The 27,048-nt window shown below is 43.3% G+C and overlaps 1 protein-coding gene across 3 annotated transcripts in view; it reads right to left on the reverse strand.

Moving 5' to 3' along the window:
* Window positions 1-863: 863 nt before the first annotated feature.
* Window positions 864-27,048, reverse strand: part of LOC121278966 (nuclear factor NF-kappa-B p105 subunit-like) — a 95,812-nt gene continuing 69,627 nt past the window's right edge. For all 3 annotated transcript variants that reach the window (XM_041189598.1, XM_041189607.1, XM_041189617.1), the window contains exons 16-24: window positions 23,787-23,901; window positions 13,399-13,606; window positions 10,950-11,119; window positions 8,796-8,898; window positions 7,779-7,900; window positions 6,063-6,129; window positions 4,967-5,139; window positions 4,360-4,513; window positions 864-1,824 (exon numbers count right to left, since the gene is read on the reverse strand). In XM_041189598.1, coding sequence (XP_041045532.1) covers window positions 1,694-1,824; window positions 4,360-4,513; window positions 4,967-5,139; window positions 6,063-6,129; window positions 7,779-7,900; window positions 8,796-8,898; window positions 10,950-11,119; window positions 13,399-13,606; window positions 23,787-23,901 — 1,243 coding nt within the window. In that variant the 3' untranslated portion in view covers window positions 864-1,693. The remainder of the gene's footprint in view (window positions 1,825-4,359; window positions 4,514-4,966; window positions 5,140-6,062; window positions 6,130-7,778; window positions 7,901-8,795; window positions 8,899-10,949; window positions 11,120-13,398; window positions 13,607-23,786; window positions 23,902-27,048) is intronic.

Consider the following 27,048-nt stretch of genomic DNA (forward strand, 5'->3'; position numbering starts at 1 on the left):
TTACAGTTGAGGTGCTACGTAAACAGAAAGATTAACAGCCCTAATGTGTGTTAATAATGTATTTTAATCCTTTAAAATGTTAGCATTCATTCCCTCCCTCCCATTCTTGTCACTAGTCAGTTTCCATTGCACCAAAAGGGGAAACATTACTCTGATTGTGGCCCAACTGATGTTTTGTACAGATCCTCCATCTTCTTGCATTTATATGAAAAAACCTAGAAATTCCCTTTGCTTTTGTTTTTCTTTCTCTCTATAAAGCTGCTTCTAAAGATCAGTGTCCCTATGGCTGAGAAATCTTCACTGTTCTGGTCAGTATAGTACAGTACAGGGCAATACTTGTGCAAACACAGCAGATCTGCCTGAAATGCTTCCCTCTAGTGGGGATGTAAATCCAATAACAAAATGTGTGCTTTTAGTGATTGAGCAGTTTATCATTCACTACCCTCCCGAAATTACAATGTTTATTTGTGCTAAATTATATTTTTATCTGTTTGCATTCTCTTTCCATTTGCTACATATCCAAATTTGGACCTGATGTTATGCCCTTAAGTGCTTTCCAATAACACCGATCTAGTGTAAATGTCACTTCTCCCAGTACTCAGCCAAATCAGTTTTCAAAAAGTTTTTCCTAGCTTTATTATAACACAGGGGCATCTGGCAGACAAGAGTTAAAGACAGCCAATTCTGTGCATGCCACACATCCAGTATTAAATTTAATGACTACAAAACTGAAACTGATAATGTGTCCACCAGTGAAAGAAGAGTGATTTAGCAGCATCAAAAAGTGTTTGAGAGTGAAGTTCCTAACTGATGATGAAATCAATGATTCAAGTTGGGGAACAAAACTATCACAGCCAGTGCGATTGGTCCTTTTTTATTGTTTATTAAAAAAGCTAAATTTTAAACTACATTAAGCAAAAATAAAAAATCTGACAAATTGAGGCAACAGAGGCTGCTGAGACTATTTACAAATATCTATTTGAGAATGAGTAAAAGATTGATGAGATAATCTGTGATAAATGTACAACTCAAAACACAGTATAAACTCATCGACATAATCGAGCAAAACCCTCACATTCATTTCCTGCATTTGCAAAAATAAACAGCCATAAGTAAAGATTGCAAACAAACCTTCGGTGAAGCTTTTCTTTGTTAATACTTATGAGTACTAAGAAAGAAAGACTTGCTGAACCTCAGGATATCCTAAAGCGTTTACAGCCAATGAAGTACTGCTTGCACTGTCAGAATGCAGCTGATTTGTGCACAGCAAGATCCCACAGAATCTGATTACGGGATAAATTGTGGCCAGGGCATTGGAGAGAATTCCCCATCATTATGTGCACCTGAAAGGGCAGACGACAGCTCCAACAGCACAGTGCACCATTTTTGTGCTCAAGTTTCTGGAGTGAAGCTTGAACACAAGACTATTGGCATCTTCGTTCATAATCTTTGATCCATGTATTTTTTTTTAAATAGCTGAAATAAACCTATGGGGAGCTAAGTGATGTTTAATTCCAAGCACTGACCTGTTTAATATTTAAAATAGTTATGCCTTATGGCAGTAATCAAAGCTGAGATTATACAGGTGAGGCTAAATGTTTCACAGATTCCAACCAGGTTGACATTTATTAACTGTACTCGCTTCAGTTGGTCTTGATTAATCAACTCTTTACTGAGATTCTTGCTGCAAATGTCACAGTTCGAACGAAGCCTGGTTGTTGCTGAAAGATTCTGATGACATGTGGCTTAATCTCCTAAATGATGTCTCCACTCCACTGTCACACACGCTGTCACACTGCTGGGATTTTGGGTCAATCTGAACATCTGTTTGAAAAGAATGAGGGGTTTAAATTCTTTATCATTAATGATAGTGAAAGAAACATAAAATGTAGGAGTGGGAATAGCCTGCTCTGCCATTCGATATGATCATGGCTGATCCTCTCTCAACACCGTACTCCCACTCTCTCCCCATACCCCTTTAGAGTCTAGAAATCTATTTCCTTCTTTAATAAATTCAGTGACTTGGCCTCCACAGGTTCACCACCCTCTGAAGAAGTTTCTCCTTATCTCAGTCCTGAGACAGTGACCCCTTGTTCTAGATCTCCCAGCCAGAGGAAACATCATCCCTGCATCCTATCTGTCCAGCCCTGTCAGAATTTTTATATGTTTCAATGAGATCTCTTTTAAACTCCAGTGAATACAGGCCAAGTCAGCCCAATCTCTCCTCATATGATAATCCTGCCATCCCAAGAAACAGTCTGGGTGAACCTTTGCTGCACTCCCTCTATGGCAAGTATATCCTTACTTCGGTAAGGACCAAAGCTGCACACAATATTCCAGATGTGGTCTCACCAAGGCCCTGTTTAGCTGCAGTAAAACATCCTTGCTCCTGTATTCAAATCCTCTTGCAATGAAGACCAACATACCATTTGCTTTCTTAACTGTTTGCTGCACCTGCATGCTTGCTTTCAGTGATTGGTATATAAGGACACCCAGGTCCCTTTGTATATCAACATTTCCCAATCTATCACCATTTAAATAAGACTTAGCCATTCTGTTTTTCCTACCAAAGTGGATAACTTCACACTTATCCATGTTATACTGCATCTGCCATGTATTTGCCCACTCACTCAACTTGTCTAATTCACCTTGAAGCCTCTTAACATCCTCCTCGACACAAAACTAGGTGAGAATATGTTATCAGTAAACTTGGAAGTATTACATTTAGTTTCCCTCATTCAAATCATTGATATACATCCTGAATAGTTGAGGCCCAAGCACTGATGCCTGAGTCACCACCTGCTGTTCTGAAAATGACCAATTTATTCCTACTGTTTCCTGTCTGCTAACCAATTCTCAATCCGTGCCAATATATTACCCCCAATCCCATGTGCTTTAATTTTACACACTAACTTCTTATGTGGGACTTTCTCAAAAGCTTTCTGAAAATCTAAATACTAATCTATTCTGCTAGTTAAAAACTCAAAAATCTCCAGTAGGTTTGTCAAACGTGATTTAGAAGCTAACGCACTTCTTCATTCTGTTTTCCCCATAAAAGAACGGTCAAAGTCAATAAATAGAGTTGGTAGAATGTGATTAAAATCTATATTAATATAAAGAGATGGACTACACAATTGAATATTTGTTAAAGCTGTTAATCTAAAGTTTTCAATTATCACAATTTCCTTATTTACCCAAAAAAAAAATGTTATTGCTATTTTAATTCCTACACATGAAATTTTGCAGTGGTGATATGAAGATGAAAAGTGTTAGGCACAAGGAACTAATCACTAAGAAATTCTTAAGAGATGGAAGATTCTGTAGAACACTTAGCTTCAATGTTATACAATATAACATTTCATCTATGGGTTAATGCCCATTTACTTAGCAAGGGAAACACCTTTACAAAATCCCCTTGTGTATGGCTGACATCTTTTATAAAGTAAAAATATAAACAGAGAGTTGATAACCAGAAACAGAATTTTAACAAAATGATATCTGTAAAAATAGCACTGAGACACATCCACCCTGAGAAATTAGAAATCCTTCCTCTAGGCTTTAGTGCGATGTCCCTTGTGAAAAGAGTTTCAACCCAAGCCTCAAAGACCTCTTCATTTAAAAAGATCATGGTGAATGACAGGTGAGACCATTGGAAATGGTGTGAGAAGGAGCACTTCTACATGGCTACAATTTAAGGGGTAAAGGTTTACTCTCCATCAAAGCCTGTGAATATACATCTCTACATTAGAACCAGTGACAAAAGCTTAGTTAAAGAGGTAGGATTATAAGAAGCATCTTGAAGGAGGAGATAGGTAAAGAGGTTTATGAGGGGGATGGGGAATTCATCATTAGGACGTAGGCAACTGAGGGCACAGCAGTCAGTGGTGGAGCAGCGAAAATTAGGAATGCTCAGGAGGCCAAAATTGGAGGAGTGGAGAGATCCCGGAGCAGTAGAGGAAGTTACAGAGATAGGAATGGAATGAACTTTGCAATGTATGGATGATAATAATTGGCTTTAGGTCATAGTTGTCATTCATGGTGCATCTGGTGGATCATTAGTGGATAAGTGTTTTATTGTATACAGGATAACTTGGAAGTGTAGAAAAGCTAATAGTAAAAACTCAATGGCAACTGGATTGATGGTAAAATGTTAAAGACTAGAATGAACTGAAGATGCTGAACACTTTTCATCTTAAATGTCATCTTTGCAGAATCGCTAATATTTTAAGAATAATTTTGTGTGCGTAGCAACAAATTGTTACATTTGGGGAAATTGTTATAATCGAGTGTTAGATTGGCAACATTAACAAATATTTCTGTAACCCCAAAGCCTAAGTAATAGAAATCATTTGCTCTTACTGTTGTGCTGTTCAATGGGTGTTGGTGAGTTGTGTACATCATCTGGTTGTGTGTTTGCTGAGTTAGCCATTGCTTTTTGAAGCACGGCAATTGCTTTACTGTAGCCCATAGACTTCAGTGTTTCCAGAATCTCCGTGACTGTACCACCAGATACCTTCAATAAACCAGAATAGAAAGGGTTAGTACAGTACAAAGGAGAAATCAAAACTGAAAAAGCAACTGAGAGTCATGAATATTCTAAGCAGCACTGCAAGTTATGTTGGTGTAAAGCGATTTCAGCTTTGCTCTGCTGATGAGGGTGGTATAAACTTGCATTCAGTACCCCACCCAAATCCCGATCAAAACGCTGGGGGATGCCTTCACTTGCGGCAGTGCTGGAAAACTGGCAGCCGCACATTGGCTGCTGTTATACACTCCTTCCCCAACTATGTCAACAGGCAGCCAGTCCATTATTGAAAGCAGTGAATCTGGGTGTCTTTCCATGAATGGGGCGAGGAAGGGGAGGAGGACATTGCGTAACCATTCAGTGTCAAACCAAAACTAAGTGCTGGATATCCAGCTCTTTTATACAATGACATTTGTATAAGAGAGGACATATTCAGCTCACCTCATAGTTATCTAGCAGAGTTTTTGCTGGTGAATGGCTAAGTTTAAAGGCGTTGATTAGAATCCCAAGACCCAATTTCTGTGCGAGAGTCATCCAGTTCAGACTGGGTTCAGGCACCTCCAACAGTTTACACAGCTCCAGCCTTGCTTCTACATCCAGTTGTCCTAAATCACCTAGTAAACAAACAGATCACCAGTGAGCATAGAATCAACATTACACTGCCTGGTAGAGTATTCCAGAAAGATGATTAAATATTTCTACTTTAATTGGGTTTCTCAAGCTCCAGTGGAACACAACAGTGCCTCACATGGAGGGAAAGAATTGGTAGCTTTAGCTATAAACCGTACACAAGTGTTTCTCACAGTACATCCTTTTTCATTTAGGATCAATTATCATGTTGCCATTCTCTGGATCCTATCCAATGCAGGCCAACCATGTTATAGTGCGGTGGTCAGGATTGAAGATAGTGTGATCCGACCAGTAAAACTTCACTAGACATAGACTCCACCATTCTAGCTATATAATTGGCTGGCACATTTCCTATGTGATAACAGTGACTGTACTTCATTGACTGTGAAATACTTTGGGACATCCTGAGCATGTGAAAGGCGCTATAGAAATGCAAGTTCTTTCTTTATATATTCTAATATGTGGAAAGTGACTTGGAAGTCACTTGTCACTTTCTAAGTCTCGCTTTTCTATTTCTGTTCCCGCTATGAATACTTACATTATTTTTTCACCCATTGCATTTCACAGTGTAACATTTCATTTGGTATTTTCCTGCTCAGTTTCATAATTGATCTAAATTCTTCTGCAAATCTTTTAACAGCATCGCTGGTCCCTATTAAAGCTTATTTAATTACATATAAAATAGAAGTGTCAGATATTAAATAATCTCTCAATATCACATTTAGCATAATCAAATTCTGAATGGGAGGCAGCAGATTATAGAATTCAGTAGCTGTGAAGTCGAAGGGCTGAGATTCATCACATCACCACATGAACCTTGTGGAACAGAATAGTTTTGGAAATGGTTAATTTGAAGGGGTCATAAAGATTAATGACTTGCTTCACTGAAGGAGTAACTAGTTATTACCTTGTGGAAAAGGAGCAACAGATGCTGGTTTTGGTTGGTAGGGTTTACCATTTAGGATATCATATACCTGAAAAAGAAATGACAATTGATAAGTCAAATTGCTCACAATTAATGAGACAGCAGAACATTTTAATATCTAGAACTAGAGCACAAGTAGTAAGAGCATGGGATAGGCCATTCGTCAGTTCAAGCATTTTTTGTCGCCTTTTTAAAATTTGTATCCAATTCCTTTTAAAAATTGTGATTATTTGTTTTCACTGCTGTTTCTCGTACGGTATCCCTTGTCAAAACAAGCAAACTGTAAAACATTTCCTCATAATCTCTTCCTTCTTCTTAGTGGTAGTAAATTTATGACATTGTTGCTCTCGGATCAGTGGAAATTATTTTTCAATTTAATAACATCATGGCTGAACCTTCTACATCAACTTCAGCTTCCCAGCTGATCCCCATATCCCTCCACTCTCTTAGTACCTAAAAATCTATCAATCTCTGCCTTGAATATACTCATTGATGGAGCATCCACAGATCTTTGGGGTAGAGAATTCCAGAGATTCACAACCTTCTGAATAAAGAACTTCTCATCTCAACCCCTGATCTTGAGACTGTGACCCCTACACCTTTCAGTCAGATCACCTCTTATTTTGATAAACTGTCGGAATATAGGCCTGGTCTACTCAATATCTCCTCACAGGACAATTCCCTCATCCCAATCTAGTAAAATAAAAACATAAAATGCTGGAAAAACTCAGCAGGTCTAGCAGCATCCGTGGAGCGAGACAGTTAACGTTTCGAGCCCGTATGAATCTTCAGAATTTTTGCTGCACTCTCTCTAAAGTATTAATATTCCTATAGGTAAGGAAATCAAAAGCGTACACAGAACTCTAGGTGTGGTCTCACCAAGGGCCTATACCTTGCAGTAAGACACCTTCATTCTCATACACCAATTGCTTTGTTATAAAGGATAGTAAACCATTTGTTTTCATAATTCCTTGTTTTTACCTGCGTTAGCTTCATGTGATTCAATGGCAACCATTTTTCTTACCAAAATGGATAACCTCATACCTTGCCACATTTTATTCCATCTACCATGTCCTTTCCCACTCACTCAACCTGTTCATATATTCCTTTGCTGCCTTTTGTGTCTTCTTTGCAGCTTATTTTCCCAGCAAACTTTGTACTGTGGGCAAACTTGGATACGTTACCCTCAGTCTGCTCATCTAAGTCATTAATATAGATTGTAAATAGCTGAGGTCCCGGTACTGATCCCTGCAGCACCCTAAGTTGCAGCCTGTTTATTCCTGCCCGCTTTCCTGTCCGTTAACCAATCCTCAGTCCATGCTAATATATTACCCCCATTCTCAGAAACCCTAAATTCACTAATTAAAAAATTGAAGATAATTGCTAAGTAAAGCAAGGAGAGATGAGGAGCATTTGTTTTGACACTGAGTTATGATCTGCAATCCACTGCCTGAAAGGGTGGTGGAAGCAGATTCAATAGTAACTTTTCAAAGGGAATTGGATAAAAACTTGGAAAAGAGATTTTCCAGACTATGAGGAAAGAGCAGAGGGAGTGGCACTAACTAGTTGTAAAGAACTTTAGAGTATCCTGGGATTGTGAAAAGCACTTCCGAAATCAAAGCCTTTCTTTCCTTCAAATATTAGATTAGTGAGTCTCCCAAGCACCGCTTGGTTTCAACCTGTCATTGGCATCCTTACCTCTTCTGAGGCTGCCATGTCCAAGGGTGTGGTCCCATGAAAAATCCCTTCATCATCATCATCAACAGACTCATCAGATTTGTCATCCAAAGGTTCATGATTCTCAATCTGTGGATCTGCACCTGGGAAAATTAGATTCCAGAAAACGGCACCAGATTAGCAAGTGACCAAACCTATCGCTCTCTGACCATAATAAAGTCAACTGTGAAAATTAATTTTAAGATTGTATTTCAAATGAAAAAAATTTAAAACTAACGTATAATTTCAAATAGATCAAAGAACAGGCTGAACAACAAGTAACTGAGTCACACAATGCAGATTACGGAAGGTTTTTGATAGTGTAAGTAAGGGGAAGCTGTTCCCAGTGGCAATAGTCGGTCACCAGAGGAGACAGTTTTAAAATAATCAGTTAAAGAAGATGAAGGGATAAAATCAATGCAGCGGGTTGCTGTGATCCCTTCAAAAGAGAATTTGATGAATACTTGAAAAGCAAAACACTACAGGGCTATGGGCAAAGACCAAGGGGTGTGGGGCTAATTGGATAACTCTTTCAAAGATGGGCTGAATGGCCTCCTTTAATGCTATATGATTCTATGTAGTGCTTTGTGTGTGCGCAGGTGGTGTGGGTGTGAGCATTCACACACAGAGTAGTTGTGTTTGTATGAGAGAGTGGAGTGTGGATGTTGTGTGAGGATGTGCTCGGGCTCAGCTGTGATTTAAAACAACTCCCCAGTGCTCACGGTAACAAGCCTCTGCCCAGTGCCCTGTGCCCCAGATGCTAGAGGGTGACAGAACAGGTGGAATTATTTTCTGTTAATGATTCCATCAAATCCAAGGCTCCAGGGTACATTTTCCCATGTATACTCGCTTCTTTCCCAGGCCAACAGGCTGGTGTCTTCTGTGCAAAATCTGAGACCTCCCACAGCATTATTCTGGTTAAAGCTTTTAACATGAGCCTTTGCAGGACCACAACTGTCCATTGAAGCTTCCCTTACACAAAAACACCCAACTACATACCCGCTGCCATTAGTAGGGCACAAAGTTTGGTACAGCCTCTTCCTGCTGCTATGTGAAGTGCTGTAGATCCATCAAATGTGGTGGCATCAACTTCCGCATTGCCCTGAGGATCCAAACACATCACACGGTAACATCACTGGACAGCTTTGCTACAATAATATTCCTCAACCAACATCACTGACAACGGATTATCTGCTTATTCCAACATTGCTGTTTATGGGAATTTGCTGTGTGCAAATTGGCTGCTGTGTTTCCTACATTATAACTAACTGCAGTTCAAAAAGTGTTTCAGTGACTGTAAACCTCTTTGGGACATCCTGAAGCTCTGAAAAGTGCGATTTAAACACAAGTCTTTTTTTGTGTCTCTATCCATTACAAACCCAGCGCACAGGAGTATGTCTGAATTTTTGTAGCAGCTATGAGGAGTAGACAACCTTCTCATTTTCAGCCATATTACTGGAAAGGTCTAAGGCAAAAATTCCAATTTCAACAGGTTACATTGTGAGAATTAAAAATAGCACTGCCACAGGATTCTAGGGTTTCATACTTAGCCTAAACTCACAAAGGGTTGATTCTGTGAGGTTTTGCTGCTGGTATTGGGTCACACTCGATACAAGCGTGGGGCAGAGATAAAGAGAAGGTATCACCCCCAAATCTCAAAGAGCAGCCTCACTACAGCTCAATTCCACCACTGGGGGGAGCTGGGTTTTATTAACAATCCCAGCAGCAAAGGGTAACAAACAGCATCAAAAACATATAAATCATTGGAAGTTCCTGCGATGAAAACCTTTCAGGCGCTGTATCTGATGATAAACACTAAATGTTTCCAGAAAATTACCACCGCAGCATTGACCAGATCCCCCCCCCCAGTTCACTTACACAAAAATGACAGTGTCAATTTGCAATTTGCCAAAAATTCCGTGCCCTTTTAACTGCTTTAAATTACTCATTGTAGAATTGCATCAAGATCATTTCCAACTGTGTCAGTGGTGGCTCAGTAGGTAACTCACTCGCCTTGGAGACAGAATCAGAAGTCATACGGCCTCAAAACGTTAATCCTGTTTTCTCTCTCCACAGATGCTGCCAGACCTGCTGAGTTTTCCCAGCATTTTCTGTTTTTATTTCAGATTTCCAAAATCCACGGTATTTTGCCTTTATTTGGGTGTAAATACTAGGCTAACACACCCAGTACCAAGGGAGTGCCGCACCGTCAATAGGGTCAGTATTGAGGGAGCGCCGCACTGTCAGAGGGTCAGTACTGAGGGAGTGCTGCACCGTCAATGGGGCCAGTACTGAGGGAGTGCCGCACTGTCAGAGGGTCAGTACTGAGGGAGTGCTGCACCGTCAATGGGGCCAGTACTGAGGGAGTGCCGCACTGTCAGAGGGTCAGTACTGACGGAGCGCCGCACCGTCGGAGTGTCAGGACTGAGGGAGTGCTGCACTGTCAGAGGGTCAGTACTGAGGGAGTGCTGCACTGACAGAGGGTCAGTACTGACGGAGCGCCGCACCATCGGAGGGTCAGGACTGAGGGAGTGCCGCACTGTCAGAGGGTCAGTACTGAGGGAGTGCCGCACTGTCAGAGGGTCAGTACTGAGGGAGTGCCGCACTGTCAGAGGGTCAGTACTGAGGGAGTGCTGCACTGACAGAGGGTCAGTACTGAGGGAGTGCTGCACTGACAGAGGGTCAGTACTGAGGGAGTGCTGCACTGACAGAGGGTCAGTACTGAGGGAGCGCTGCCATTGAGCCAAGGAGGGTCCCTGGGTCGAGAACCCACTCAGTCATAGAAAACAGGAGGGTCAGTACTGAGGGAGCGCCACACTGTCAGAAGATGAGATGTTAAATCGAGGATCCTTCTTCCATCTCAGGCTAATGCAATCCATGATCACTACTGTAGGAAGAGATGGGGAGGGAGGGGGTATCTCCCTATCTTGGGGCTGATACTTATCCCTCAACCAACATTAAAGCAAATTATCTGGGTCATTATCTCTATTTGTGGGAGCTTGCTGTCCACAACTGACTGCTGAGTTTCCAAAGTTACAGCATTAACTACATTCCAAAAGTGCCCTCATTGGTTGTAATGCACTTTGAGATGTCCTGAGATTGTGAAAGGTGTTAGATAAATGCAAGTTCTTTCTTTGACTGCAGCAAACTCACCTCCAAGAGAAGGCTACCAGCTAAAGAGATGTTTTGCTGCTCGACTGCAAGGTGGAGTGCAGTTCGACCTGAGCGCTGCTCTGGAGCATCCACCTCAGCTCCCGCTACAATTAGCTGCCTTAAGGAGGAGAGACTGTTTGCTAACACAGCCAGGTGAATAGCATTGAAACCTGAAAATAAGACGGCGCAGGATTAGTGCTTATCTCACCAAGTGTTAATTTATTTGCCAAACTAATAATTCTTTTTCAACACAAAAACAAAAATAGCTGGAAAAACTCAGCAGGTCTGACAGCATCTGCGGAGAGGAACACAGTTAATGTTTCAAGTCCGTATGACTCTTCAACAGAAGAGTTGAAGAGTCATACGGACTCAAAACGTTAACTGCATTCTTCTCCGCAGATGCTGTCAGACCTGCTGAGTTTTTCCAGGTATTTTTGTTTTTGTTTTGGATTTCCAGCATCTGCAGTTCTTTGCTTTTATCTTAACAATTATGGAAAGTAACAAAAAGCATTGTTAACATAATCAAGTGAATGATCCATTATCTGGGCAGTGATTAATCTGGCACCACATTGGAAATACCTAGTTTAGAATGGGGGAATGGGAAACCTGCTGTCAAGGAATTCAGACAGTCCACTGCTCTCTCCCTCAGCACAAATCCTCCCACAGTGCAGCGCTCCCTCCCACACCAGCCGCACCATTTAAAATGCTCAGTCAATTATATCAAAAGCATGAGAACCAATTATTCTATTGCATTGATAGCAATTTCAAAGTTAAAGACTAAAGCGAGTTTAAGAGCTCACTTTAATTTGGGCAGCCTGACTAAAATCATGAGAGAAAATCTCTCCCCTTTCAGCAAGATTGTGTCAACAGTCCATCAGCTTAACTGAAGCTGAGTAAATCATTGCTGTTTGTTTTCTAGTTCATTGTGCCTGGATGTAGAGTCAGCCGCATCCTAACTAATCCATTCTCTTGGTGCTGAGGAAGGGAGCACCGGTCTGTCAGAGGGACAGTGCGTCGCACTATCGGAGGGAGGGGGTGTCGCACTGTCAGAGGGTCTGTGCTGAGGGAGGGAGTGTCGCACTGTTAGTGTTGAGGGAGAGGGACAGGGCCGCACTATCGGAGGATTGGTGCTGAGGGAGGGAGTGTTGCACTGGCGGAGGATTGGTGCTGAGGGAGAGGGGGCCATATCGGAGGGTCGATGCTGAGCGAGGGAATGTCGCACTGGCAGAGGATTGGTGCTGAGGGAGAGGCAGCACCAATATCGGAGGGAGCGTTGCACTGTTGGAAATATAGTAATGATGGAGTGCCATGCTGTTGAAGGGACCATTTTTCAGGTGAAACAATGCCCAAGGATCTTGTTCCCATGAACATGAAAGATCCCAATAGCTCCTATTCAAGAAAAAGCTGGACATTTGTCAGGTGTCAGCAAGAATATTCCTTCTCATTATGGTACATTATGTGTCTCAATTTTAGCAGCTATTCTTCAATCTATGACTCTTCAACTGGGAATGGCCAAATTCTCAAAATCAGAAAATTGTTCAGTTGCAATTTTTTACTGTTTAACGTTAAAAGAATCATAGAATATTCCGGCACAGAAACAAGTCATTTGACCTATCAAGTCTGTCTTGGTGCATTTTCCACATGAGCCACTGCAGTTTAACAGTCTGGCAAATGTTGGGTTAACTTGGAACTGCGTACAGTACTGTCCACACAATCACGTAAGAGAATACTGACCCGCACCTTGGGGTCAGTCTAGTGTTGGATAGAGCCCTATGCACAAGCATGGACACAGCTTCTAGCCCATACCTTTTACTGTATAAATGTACATAGTTCTTGTGATTGATAAATACATACAGTTAACCTACTTAAGACTACAAGGACTTCATTAAGACCTACAGAACGGTATCCAACACCCTACAACAGCCACCTAGTCTATCCTCGCTCTTTGGCTATTTGCTCACATCCTTTAACATTCAGGCCATTGTCTGTTGTGTCCAAAGAGCAACAATGCTTCTAATTTGGCATCAGCGATTGGTGTAGGAGATGGAGAATGTTACATTGACTCAATAAGGTTTGCTTTTCTGAGCTTGGGGTTGAGATACGGTGGGTTAGAGAGGTTAATTCCACTGCTTCAATACAAAACCAAAACCTCACAACTCTGCAAAAGGAACTGTGCATCAGAATTAACACACAAAAGACCATCATTCTCAATGGTGTAAAATGTAAAAATAAGCATCACCATAAAAGTCAAAACATTTTGAAGGAATTCTGCTAATTCTAATAAAACCTTCATGAGGAATAGGGATCCCAAATATTCATCCTTTTCAGTGTAAAATTTTATTTACCCACTGTTCACTGATGAGATTCAACAAATCTGCACTGCGCAAATCAGAGTGGCCCATCTCAACACCCTGCTCTAGGGCTGACTCTCAATCCTTGATCTACACACCTGCATTATTTGGCAGATGGAGGAGGTCCAGGACAGCCTTGTTCCTTTTGCTTAGCAGGACACTGAGCATCTTCACGTCTCCCTGTTCCGCAGCCAGGTGTAGAACGGAGTTACTGTGGCAATCCAGGAGACCCACATCAGCTCCAGCCTGGAGTAGTAATTCCACCACCTCTACCTGCCTTGTGATAACTGCCAGATGCAATGGAGTCTGAAAAAAAATGTACCCATATTTGTGCACAGTTCAGATGGACCCATTAGTCAATATTAGAACAAATAAAGAGTTATGGTAAGAACAGTTTCTTTGGATTGGAGCAGGGATGGAAATCGTGCACCCCAGTGGTCAACTTATATTTTCTTGCATACAAGGTATCCTATTAAAATTGAAGTCAATGGGGATCAGGGTGAAAAATCCCCACTTTCCAAAATTCCTTAGATTTGGGTATGGTCCCATCAGATTGGAAATTGGCAAATGTTACATGGCTTTTCAAGGAAGGAGGGAGAGAGAAATCAATGAACTATAGGCCAGTTAGCCTAACATCAGTCATTGGTAAAATGCTGCGACCTATCATTAAGGAAATCTTAAGGCACTTAGAAAAGCATAGTATGATTAGAACAAGGCAACACGGTTTTACTAAAGGGAAATCCTGTTTCACAAACTTACTAGTGTTTCTTAAGGATAGGGTAGATAAAGGGGAACCAGTAGATGTAGTATACCTGGATTTCCAAAAGGCATTCGATAAGGTGCCACGCAGAAGGCTAATGGGCAAGATAAGGGCTCATAGAGTTGGGGGTAATATATTAGCATGGATCGGGAATTGGTTTACAGACAGGAAACAAAGAGTGGGTATAAATGGAGCATTTTCAAGTTGGCAGGCAGTGAATAGTGCTGGGGCCTCCGCTATTTACAATCTATATTAATGACTTAGATGAAGAGACAGAGAGTAACGGATCTAAGTTTGCTGATGATACTAAGCTAGGTGGGAAGGGAAGCTGTGGGGAGGACACAGAGGCTGCAAAGGGTTTTGGCAGGTTAAGCGAGTGGGCAACAAGATGGCAGATGGAGTATAATGCAGGGAAGTGTGAAGTTATTCAAAACAAAAAACAAAAATTGCTGGGAAAATTCAGGGGGTGAAGGGAAAATGTGTTTGGTGGTGGCATAATGCTGGAGTCACACCCCCTCCCCCCCCTCGTTGGCATTCCGTGGGGACTGTTCCCTCCGGGACACCCTGGTCCACTCCTCCATCATCCCCTACACCTCAACACCCTCCCACGTTACCTTCCTATGCAATCGTAGAAGGTGCAACACCTATCCCTTTACTTCCCCCCTCCTCACCATCCAAGGGCGCAAACATTCCTGCACTTCCCTCAATTTAGTCTACTGTATTCGCTGCTCCCAATGTGGTCTCCTCTACATTGGAGAGGCCAAACGCAGACTGGGTGACCGCTTTGTGGAACACCTTCAGTCTGTCCACAAGCATGACCCAGACCTCCTTGTCGCTTGCCATTTCAACACTCCACCCTGCTCTCTTACCTACATGTCCGTCCTTGGCCTGCTGCATTGTTCCATTGAAGCTTAATGCAAACTGGAGGAACAGCACCTCATCTTCCGATTAGGCACTTTACAGCCTCCCGGACTTAATATCGAGTTCAACAACTTCAGACCATGAACTCTCTCCTCCATCCTCACCCCTTTTCTCAAATATTTATTTTAAAATTTTTATTTATATATATTTTTCCCCACCTGCTTCTATTATTATTTTAAAAATTTATTTCCATTCATTGTTTTATCCCCACTTTTTAGCCCATTTCGATCTCTTTTCCCCACAACGTGTGTTCCTCCCACCCCCCACCACCACCACCCCCCCCCACCCCCACCAGGTCCATCTACCACTTGCTCATCCTGCTTTCTACTCTTAATGTCACCATCAGCACCTCCTTTAGCCAGTATCACCACATCAACACCCCTTCGACCTTCTGTCTATGACATCTTTGGCAATCTCTCTTTTGCCTCCACCTATCACTGGCCCTCTATCCAGCTTCACCTGTCTCTCCACCCCCCCCATTTAAACAGTATATATTTCACATTTCTACTTCTCTTTAGTTCTGAAGAGGAGTCATATGGACTCGAAACATTAACTCTGTCTTTATCTCCACAGATGTTGTCAGATCTGCTGAGTTTTTCCAGCTATTTCTGTTTTTGTTTCAGATTTCCAGCATCCGCAGTATTTTGCTTTTATCTTTGTGAAGTTATTCACTTTGGTTGTAAGAATAGAAAAGCAGAATATTCTTACAAATTGACATGCAAAGAGACTTGGGTGTGCTGGTACAATGAATGCAGGTGCAGCAAGAAATTAGGAAGGCAAATGGCATGTTGGCCTTTATTACAAGGGAATTGGAGTACAAGAATAAAGAAGTCTTGCTACAGTTGTTTTGGTAAGACCACATCTGGAATACTGTGTGTAGTTTTGGTCTCCACATTTAAGAAAGGATATACTCGCATTGGAGGTGGTACAGCCGGAGTTTCACTAGATTGGTTCGAGGAGGCTATCCTATGATGAAAGGCTGAGTAAATTGGTCCTTTATTATCTGGAGTTTAGAAGAATGAGAGGTGATGTCACTGAAACCTACAAAATTCTGAAGGGGTTTGACAGGGTGGACGCTGAGAGATTGTTTCCGCTGGTCGGGGAGTCTAAAAGACAGGGGCACAGTCTCAGGATAAGGAGCTGATCATTTAGGACTGAGATGAGGAGAAATCATTTTACTCAAAGGGTTGTGAATCTTTGGAATTCTCTACCCTAGAGGGATCAAAGGAAGAGGTGTATAAAGTTGCCAAAAAAATGGTAAGCATGAGAATTGGGAGCATGTTAGAAACTGCAAAGGAGGACTAAGAAAAATATTAAGAAAGGTAAAATAGAATATGAGAGTAAACTAACTAGAAATAGAAAAACTGACTGTAATAGTTTCTATAGGTAAATAAAAAGATTAGCAAAGACAAATGTGGGTCCATTACAAGCGGAGCCAGGAGAATTTATAATGGGGGATAAAGAAATGGCGGAGAAATTAAACAAATACTTCATGTTTGTCTTCACAGAGCAAAATATTAAAAACCTCCCAGAAATAATGGGGAATAGGGACTAGTGTAAATGAGGAACTGCAAGATATTAATATTAGTAAAATAACAAAGTATTGGAGAAATTAATGGGACTGAAAGTAGATAAATCCCCTGGACCTGATGATCTACATCCCAGAGTGTTGAAAGAGGTGGCTGTAGGGACAGTAGATGCATTAGTGTTCATCTTTCCAAATTCTATAGACTCTGGAATGGTTCCTGCAGATTGGAAGGTGGCAAATGTAACCCCGCTGTTTAAGAAAGGACGGAGAGAGAAAACTGGGGACTACAGACCTGTTAGTCTGACATCAGTAGTAGGGAAAATGCTGGAATCTATTATAAAGGATGTGATAACAGGACACTTAGAAAAAACTGGTAGGATTGGCAGAGTCAACATGGATTTATTAAAGGGAAATCTGCTGGAGTTTTTTTGAGGATGTAACCAGCGGAACAGATAAGGGGAAACTAATGGATGTGGTATATTTGGATTTTCAGAAAGCTTTTGATAAGGTCCCACACATGAGGTTAGTAAACAAAATTAAAGCACATAGGTTTGGGAGGAATATACTGGCATGGATTCAGAACCAGTTAATGGACAGAAAACAGAGAGTAGGAATAAACGAGTGATATTCAGGTTGGCAGGTTGTGACTAATGGGCTACTGCAAGGATCAGTACGTGGGCCCCAGCTATTCACAATCTATTTCAATGATTTGGATGTGGGGATTAAATCTAATATTTCCAAGTTTGCAGATGACACAAGACTAGATGGACAAGTGAGTTGTGAGGAGGATGCAAAGATGCTTCAAGGGGATTTGGAGAGGCTAAGTGAGTGGGTAAAAATTTGGCAGATAGAATACAATGTGGAAAATTGAGAGGTTATCCACTTTGGTAGGAAAAACTGAAATACAGAGTATTTCAGAAATAGAGAGAGGCTGGGGAGTGTTGAACTTCAAAGGGACTTGGGTGTCCTTGTTCATGAGTCACTGAAAGCTAACATGCAGATACAGCAAGCAATTAAGAAGGCAAATGGTACATTAACCTTTATTACAAGAGATTTGAGTATAGGAGTAAAGATGCCTTGTCGCAATTATATAGAGTTTTGATGTCCTTATCTAAGGAAAGTTGTGCTTGCCATAGAGGGAGTACAGGGAAGGTTCACTCAATTCCTGGGATGGAGGGATTGTCCAATGAGGAACGATTAAATAGACAGGGCCTTTATTCTTTGGAGTTTAGAATAATGAGAAGTGATCTCATTCAAAACATACAAAATTCTTACTGAGCTCGACAGGGTAGGATCAGGAAGGATGTTTCCCCTGGCTGGAGGGTCTAGTCTCAGAATAAGGGGCAGGCCATTTAGGACTGAGATGAGGAGGAATTTCTTTGCTCAGAGGGTGGTGAATCTTTGGAATTCTCTACCCCAGAGGGCTGTGGAGGCTTAGTCATTGACTATGTTCAAGACTGAGATCGATAGATTTCTACATATTAAAAACATCAAGGGATACAGGGATAGTGCAGGATAATGGGGTTGTAGTAGAAGGTCAGCTATGATCTCATTGAATGGTGGAGCGGGCTCGAAGGGCTGAATGGCCTCCTCCTGTTCCTAATTCTTATGTTCTTACGTTGTGGATGCTGCATCGTTAAATACATTCAAGGCTGGGATAGATAGATATTTGATCTCTCAGGAAATCAAGGGATATGAGGAGTGGACAGGAAAGTGGAGTTGAAACCAATGTCAGCCATGATCATATTGAATGCAGAGGAGACTCAACAGGTCATTTGGCCTACTCCTGCTTCTTTTTCTTGTGTTCCACTGGTTGGCGTCATACCTAGCACAAAGAAAGGTGGTTGTGGTTGTTGGGGGTCAATCACCTCAGTCCAACCATCTTCAGCTGCTTCATCAATGACCTTCCATCATAAGGTCAGAAGTGGGGTTGTTCACTGATGATTGCACAATGTTCAGCACCATTCATGACTCTTCTTTACTGAAGCAGTCCTTGCCCAAATGCCGCAAAGCCAGGATAATATTTAGACTCAGGCTGATAAGTGGCAAGTAACATTTGCAAAATTCCAGGCATTGACCATCTCCAACAGCAGAGAATCTGATCATCTCCCCTTGACATTCAAAGGCATCATCATCATTAGGATGTGATGGAATACCCTCCACTTGCCCAGTTGAGTGTAGCTCCAATAACACTCAAGAAGCTTGACACCATCCAGGACAAAGCAGCCTGCTTGATTGGCACCACATCCACAAACATTCACTCCCTCCACCACTGAAGCACAGTAGCAGCAGTGTGTACCATCTACAAGATGCACTGCAGCAACTCTCCAAGGCTCCTTTGACAGCACCTTCCAAACACACAACTACCACCATCTAGAAGGACAAGAACAGCAGATAAATGGAAACACCACCACCTGCAAGTTCCCCTCCAATCCACACACCAGCCTGACTTGGAAATATATCGGCCGTTCCTTCACTGTCACTGGGTCAAAATCCTGGAACTCCCTCCCTAACAGCACTGTGGGTGTACCTACACCACATGGACTGCAGCAGCTCAAGAAGGCAGCTCACCACCACCTTCTCAAGGGCAATTAGACATGGACAATAAAAATGCTGGCCTAGCAAATGATGCCCAAACTCCATGAATAAATAAATAAAATAGACAATTTGTGTTGGGTACAATAAGCAATCTTGAAACTAGCTGATGACACCAAAGGAGGCTTGACGAACAGTGAGAAGGATTGTAAAAGATGTGAGGACTCAGGAAGTTATAGACAGATTTCATTGACAGTTGTTGGGATCTGGAATGGTCAACCTGAAAAGATGATTCTGCAAACAAATTTTAAAAAAAGTTGGACAGGTATGTGAGGATGAGGATTTTACAGGGTTACAGACAAAAAACTAGGCTGTGGGACTAAACACGACTGATCTTTCAGAGAGCCAGCACAGGCACAATGGGCCACATGGCACAAGGGTTGTTTCCCCTTGTGGGAGAATCTAGGACCAGAGGGCATAATCTCAGAGTGAGAGGTCGCCCATTTAAGACAGAGATGAGGAGGAATTTCTTCTCTCAGAGGGCAGTGAATCTGTGGAATTCTTTACCGCAGAGGGCTGTAGAGGCTGGGTCATTAAGTATATTCAAGGCTGAGATAGACAGGTTTTTAATCAGTCAGGGAATCAAGGGTTATGGGGAAAAGACAGGAAAGTGGAGTTGAGGAATATCAGATCGGCCATAATCTTATTGAATGGCTGAGCAGACTCGATGGGCCAAATGGCCTACTTCTGCTCCTACACCTTATGGCCTCTATGATGCTATGCAATGAGGAAAACAGTCAGACTGGGGGCAGGTGTGATTATAGTGGAGCAGTGGGTCACAATCCGTTTTGGGAACTCCATTGAAATACACTATAAGAGTAGATGAAGCATGAGAGCTGAAGGTTCAAATCCTGGACACAATAAGTAGAAGTGGACCAACAATTCAGAGGTCAGGAGTTCAAATCTCAACAGTGAATTCAATAAATTGAGTAACTTGTGGTTAGCACCAGGGGATACACCCATTAAAGCCCCTGCATTCTTTCAAATTCAGGGTGTGAGTGGTCACCTTACTCAGCCTGGTTAAAACTATCTGCCCCACACAATGCACTTAGAGAACTAAAGTGTCAGTGTTTGTTGCCCATCTTATCGCAAGAGCAAATAAACTCCAAAGATTCCTGAATAGGAATGTTTAGGTTAGATAAAATCTTTTAAGATTCCAACTGCATTCTGGGTTTTATAAAGAGCATTAGAGTAACGAAGCAATCAGAACTTTGTATAAAACATTGTTTTATTAAAAGGTACAGCACCTGACCACATGAAGGACTTTAAAACTACAGGGACGGGGAGGCGATGGTGTAGTGGTATTGTCACTGGACTAGTAATCGAGACAGCCTGGGTAATGCTCTGGGGCCTGGGTTCAAATCCCATCACCAATAAAAACCTGGAATTAAAAGTCTAAAGATGACCATGAAACCATTGCCGATTGTTGTAAAAACCCATCTGGTTCACTAATATCCTTTAGGGAAGGAAATCTGCTGTCCTTACCTGGTCTGGCCTACATGTGACTCCAGACCCACAGCAATGTGGTTGACTCTTAAATACCCTCTGAACTGGGTAATAAATGCTGGCCTAGTCAGCGACATCCACAAACCTCTAAGCATGGATGATGCCAGTGATGGAAAGTTATAGGTGAAACTTGTCTTTCGGAAAGTCAGAGACAATGCAGCATGAAATATTTTAACACAGGGAGCAACTGAGGGAGAGACCACGGCATCTTCTAAAGAAAATTTAAATTAATATTTGGAACAGAGACTATTGGGAGGGAGTGGGGCAGTGGGAGTAGTTTGGGGATTGACACAGGGCTATGGGGAGAGAGTGGGGCAGTGGGAGTAGTTTCGAATTGACACAGGGCTATGGGGATAGAGCGGGGCAGTGGGAGTAGTTTCGAATTGACACAGGGCTATGGGGAGAGCGCGGGGCAGTGGGAGTAGTTTGAGGATTGATACTGGGCTATGGGGATAGAGCGGGGCAGTGGGAGTAGTTTCGAATTGACACAGGGCTATGGGGAGAGCGCGGGGCAGTGGGAGTAGTTTGGAACTGACACGGTTATGGGGAGAGAGCGGGAGTAGTTTGGAATTGACACAGGGCTGTGGGGAGAGAATGGGGCAGTGGGATTAGTTTGGGATTGACACAGGACTATGGGGAGAGAGCGGGGCAGTGGGAGTAGTTTGGAATTGACACAGGGCGATGGGGAGAGAGCAGGGCAATGGGATTAGTTTGGGTATTGACACGGTTATGGAGAGAGAGCTGGGCAGTGGGAGTAGTTTGAGGATTGATACTGGGCTATGGGGAGAGTGCAGGGTAGCGGGAATAGTTTGGAATTGACAGGGCTATGGGGAGAGAATGGGGCAGTGGGATTAGTTTGTAATTGATACAGGGCTATGGGGAGAGAGCGGGGACAGTGGGATTAGTTTGGGGATTGACACAGGGCTATGGGGAGAGAGCGGGACAGTGGGAGTAGTTTGGAATTGACAGGGCTATGGGGAGAGAGCAGTGCAGTGGGAGTAATTTGGAATTGACAGGGCTATGGGGAGAGAGCGGGGCAATGGGAGTAGTTTGGAATTGATACAGGGGTGTGGGGAGAGCGCGGGGCAGTGGGAGTAGTTTGGAATTGACACGGCTATGGGGAGAGAGCGGGAGTAGTTTGGAATTGACACAGGGCTGTGGGGAGAGAATGGGGCAGCGGGATTAGTTTGGGATTGACACAGGACTATGGGGAGAGAACGGGGCAGTGGGAGTAGTTTGGAATTGACACAGGGCTATGGGGAGAGAGCGGGGCAGTGGGATTAGTTTGGGTATTGACACAGGGCTATGGAGAGAGAGCTGGGCAGTGGGATTAGTTTGGGTATTGACACAGGGCTATGGAGAGAGAGCTGGGCAGTGGGATTAGTTTGGTTATTGACACAGGGCTATGGAGAGAGCTGGGCAGTGGAAGTAGTTTGAGGATTAATAGTGGGCTATGGGGAGAGTGCGGGGTCAGTGGGATTAGTTTGGAATTGATACAGGGCTATGGGGAGAGAGCAGGGACAGTGGGAGTAGTTTGGAATTGATTCAGGGCTATGGGGAGAGAGCGGGGCAATGGGAGTAGTTTGGAATTGACACAGGGCTCTGGGGAGTGAGCGGGGACAGTGGGAGTAGTTTGGAATTGACACAGCTATGGGGAGAGAACAGAGCAGTGGGAGTAGTTTGGAATTGACACAGGGCTATGGGGAGAGAGTGGGGCAGTGGGAGTAGTTTGGAATTGACACAGCTATGGGGAGAGAACGGAGCAGTGGGAGTAGTTTGGAACTGACACAGGGCTATGGGGAGAGAACGGAGCAGTGGGAGTAGTTTGGGGATTGATACTGGGCTACGGAGAGAGCGTGGGGCAGTGGGAGTAGTTTGGAATTGACAGGGCTATGGGGAGAGAGCGAGGCAATGGGAGTAGTTTGGAATTGATACAGGGCTGTGGGGAGAGCGCGGGGCAATGGGAGTAGTTTGGAATTGATACAGGGCTGTGGGGAGAGCGCAGGGCAGTGGGAGTAGTTTGGAATTGACACGGCTATGGGGAGAGAGTGGGAGTAGTTTGGAATTGACACAGGGCTATGGGGAGAGAGCGGGGACAGTGGGAGTAGTTTGGAATTGACACAGGGCTATGGGGAGAGCGCGGGGCAGTGGGAGTAGTTTGGAATTGATACAGGGCTATGGGGAGAGCGCGGGGCAATGGGAGTAGTTTGGAATTGACACGGCTATGGGGAGAGAGTGGGAGTAGTTTGGAATTGACACAGGGCTATGGGGAGAGAGCGGGGACAGTGGGAGTAGTTTGGAATTGACACGGCTATGGGGAGAGAGCGAGGCAATGGGAGTAGTTTGGAATTGACACGGCTATGGGGAGAGAGTGGGAGTAGTTTGGAATTGATACAGGGCTATGGGGAGAGAGCGGGGACAGTGGGAGTAGTTTGGAATTGACAGGGCTATGGGGAGAGCGCAGGGCAATGGGAGTAGTTTGGAATTGATACAGGGCTGTGGGGAGAGCGCGGGGCAGTGGGAGTAGTTTGGAATTGACACGGCTATGGGGAGAGAGCGGGGCAATGGGAGTAGTTTGGAATTGACACAGGGCTGTGGGGAGAGAGCGGGGCAGTGGGAGTAGTTTGGGGATTGACACAGGGCTATGGGGAGAGAACGGAGCAGTGGGAGTAGTTTGGAATTGACACAGGGCTATGGGTGAGAACTGGGCAGTGGGAGTAATTTGGGGATTGATACTGGGCTATGGGGAGAGCGCGGGGCAGTGGGAGTAGTTTGGAATTACTTGAACAAAAATCATGCACAGACTAATGTGTCTAAATGTGCTGCTCTGTATTGTAAACTTTGCTCATTCCACCAATGCTCTGGGTTCCACTGGTGGGAAACTATACACATTGTACAGAACATATGATTGAATAGAAATATTACAGCCATTTATATTTTCAAAGGGATACAATATATAAATAATGATTGCTATTTCAACAGTGATATTAACTAGATAGAAAGATGCCACACAATCACATTCAGTTGTGTCTGCAACTGACATTTCAAGCCTCAAATTAGTCAGTTGTTTCAAATTGGATTCCCTGAAGTGCAATATCTACTCGAATCAAAAACACGCGTGTTATGCAGATCATTAGCCAGTGGTGCTCTCCTGCTCTACAATGAATAAAATGTACCTGATAAAGATCATTCCTCATGTTGATGATGTCTTGTCCGGGAAGACTAATGATAACTTGTAAAAGATGTTGAGCTACCACAGGTTGGAGATGAATAATTGCAAGATGTAAAGCCCTGTAATTCAGAACAAAAAGGCAGAGCAAAATCAGTCAGTGTGGTGCTTTTCGTATTTTGAACGTTCTGGTTGCTACGTCAGTATTCCTAGGTTGTGCAGGCAAAGAATTTAACTCTTTGGGCAACTCAGTTTTAAGCCTCAGTTCTACTTGTCTTTTCTCAATCTCTTTTTGATTTGATTGAACGATATTGATGTTAAAAATGTGGTCTTGAATTTTACAACACAGAAGGAGAAAAGTTTTCACTCAGAGGCTTGTGAATCTTTGGAATTCTCTATCCCAGAGGTTTGTGGATGCTCCATTGTTAAATATATTTAAGACTGGGATAGACAGGTGTTTGGTTTCTCAGAGAGTTCAGGGAAACGGGAAGCAGGTAGGAAAGTAGAATTGAGGAGTAAGATCAGCCATGATCTTATTGAATGGTGGAGCAGGCTTGATGGGCCGAATGGTCTACTCCCACTCCTATTTCTTATGATCTTTTCTCCTTCTATTCCTTTGCTATTTGATTTTATCCAGCTATCCCTCACGTGGAATTAGTCAGTTTTCCATCACCAGTGCCCAATGTTTCCGCCATTCAAATCTGGCCTTCAGTACCAGAGAATGTTTCAGACAGATTTAATGAGTAAAACCACATAACATTATTCACAGAATCACAGTGCAGACGAGGGGCCCTTTGGCCCATCGAGTCTGCACCGACACATGAGAAACACTTGACTACCTACCTAATCCCATTTACCAGCACTTGGCCCATAGCCTTGAATGTTATGACGTGCCAAGTGCTCATCCAGGTACTTTTTAAAGGATGTGAGGCAACCCACCTCCACCACCCTCCCAGGCAGCGCATTCCAGACCCTCACCACCCTCTGGGTAAAAACACTTTTCCTCACATCCCCCCTAAACATCCTGCCCCTCACCTTGAACTTGTGTCCCCTCGTGACTGACCCTTCAACTAAGGGGCACAGCTGCTCCCTATCCACCCTGTCCGTGCCCCTCATAGTCTTGTACACCTCAATCAGGTCGCCCCTCAGTCTTCTCTGCTCCAACGAAAACAACCCAAGTCTATCCAACCTCTCTTCATAACTTAAATCTTTCATCCCAGGCAACATCCTGGTGAACCTCCTCTGCACCCCCTCCAGTGCAATCACATCCTTCCTATAATATGGCGACCAGAACTGCACACAGTACTCCAGCTGTGGCCTCACCAAGGTTCTATACAACTCCAACATGACCTCCCTACTTTTGTAATCTATGCCTTGATTGATAAAGGCAAGTGTCCCATATGCCTTTTTCACCACCCCACTAACATGCCCCTCCACCTTCAGAGATCTATGGACACACAAGCCAAGGTCCCTTTGTTCCTCAGAACTTCTTAGTGCCATGCCATTCATTGAATACGTCCTTGTCAAATTACTCCTTCCAAAGTGCATCACCTCACACTTTTCAGGGTTAAATTCCATCTGCCACTTATCTGCCCGTTTGACCATCCCGTCTATATCTTCCTGTAGCCCAAGACACTCAACCTCACTGTTAACCACCCAGCCAATCTTTGTTATCTGCAAATTTACTAATCCTACCCCCACATAGTCATCTATGTCGTTTATATAAATGGCAAATGATAGGGGACCCAGCACAGATCCCTGTGGTACGCCACTGGACACTGGCTTCCAGTCACTAAAGCATCCTTCTGTCATCACCCTCTGTCTCCTACAACTAAACCAATTTAGAATCCACCTTATCAAATTACCCTGTATCCCATGTGCATTTGCCTTCTTTATAAGTCTCCCATGTGGGACCTTGTCAAAGGCTTTGCTGAAATCCATATAAACTACATCAACTGCACTACCCTCATCTACACACCTGGTCACCCCCTCAAAACATTCAATCACATTTGTTAGGCATGACCTCCCTCTGACAAAGCCATGCTGACTATCCCTGATCAAACCTTGCCTCTCCAAGTGGAGATAGATTCTCTCCTTCAGAATTTTCTCCAATAGTTTCCATACCACTGGCGTGAGACTCACTGGCCTGTAGTTCCCTGGCTTATCTCTACAACCCTTCTTAAATAGCAGAACCACATTAGCTGTTCTCCAGTCCTCTGGCACCTCCCCCGTGGCCAGAGAGGAATTAAAAATTTGGGTCAGAACCCCTGCGATCTCCTCCCTCAGCAGTCTAGGACACAAATCATCTGGACCTGGAGATTTGTCCACTTCTAAGCCTGCCAACACCTCCAATACCCCATATCAATTTGCTTAAGAATCTCGCTATCTCTCTGCCCGAGTTTGATACCTTCATCCTCATTCTCTTGGGTGAAGATGGACGTGAAGAATTCATTCAACACTCTAGCGATGTCCTCTGGCTCCACCCATAGATTGACCCCTTGGTCCCTTATGGACCCTACTCTTTCCCTGGTTATCCTCTTCCCATTGATATAAAATATATTGGGATTTTCCCTACTTTTACCAGTCAGAGCTTTCTCATATCCCCTCTTTGCTCTCCTAATTGCTTTCTTAAGCTCCACCCTGCACTGTCTGTACTCCACTAATGCCTCTGCTGATTTGCTTCCCTTGTATCTGCTAAAAGCCTCTTTTTTCCTTCTCATCATACCCTGAATATCTCTGGTCATCCATGGTTCTCTGGGCTTGTTACTCCTTCCTATCACCCTAGAGGGAACGTGCCGAGTCTGTACCCTCCCCATTTCCATTTTGAATGTCCCCCACTGCTCCTCTGTAGAGTTCCCCACAAGTAACTGTTCCCAGTCTACCTTGGCCAGATCCTGCCTTATTTTACTAAAATCCACTCTCCCCCAATCCAAAACATTTTTTTGCAGCTTGTCTATTTCTTTGGCAATAACAAACTTAAACTGTACCATGTTGTGTTCGCTATCGTTAAAATGCTCACCCACCACCACCTCAGCCACCTGTCCGGCTTCATTCCCCAGAATTAGGTCTAGCAATGCACCATCCCTTGTTGAATCCTCTACATATTGACCTAAAAAGTTCTCCTGTACACATTTCAAGAAATCCACTCCATCCAAGTCCTTAACACTATGTCTATCCCAATTAATGTTGGGAAAGTTGAAATCACCTAATATAATTACCCTATTGTAATTGTTTTTACACACATCCGCAAATTGTGCACATATTTGCTC

The sequence above is a fragment of the Carcharodon carcharias genome, chromosome 1, assembly GCF_017639515.1.
Source record: "Carcharodon carcharias isolate sCarCar2 chromosome 1, sCarCar2.pri, whole genome shotgun sequence".
Taxonomy (NCBI): domain Eukaryota; kingdom Metazoa; phylum Chordata; class Chondrichthyes; order Lamniformes; family Lamnidae; genus Carcharodon; species Carcharodon carcharias.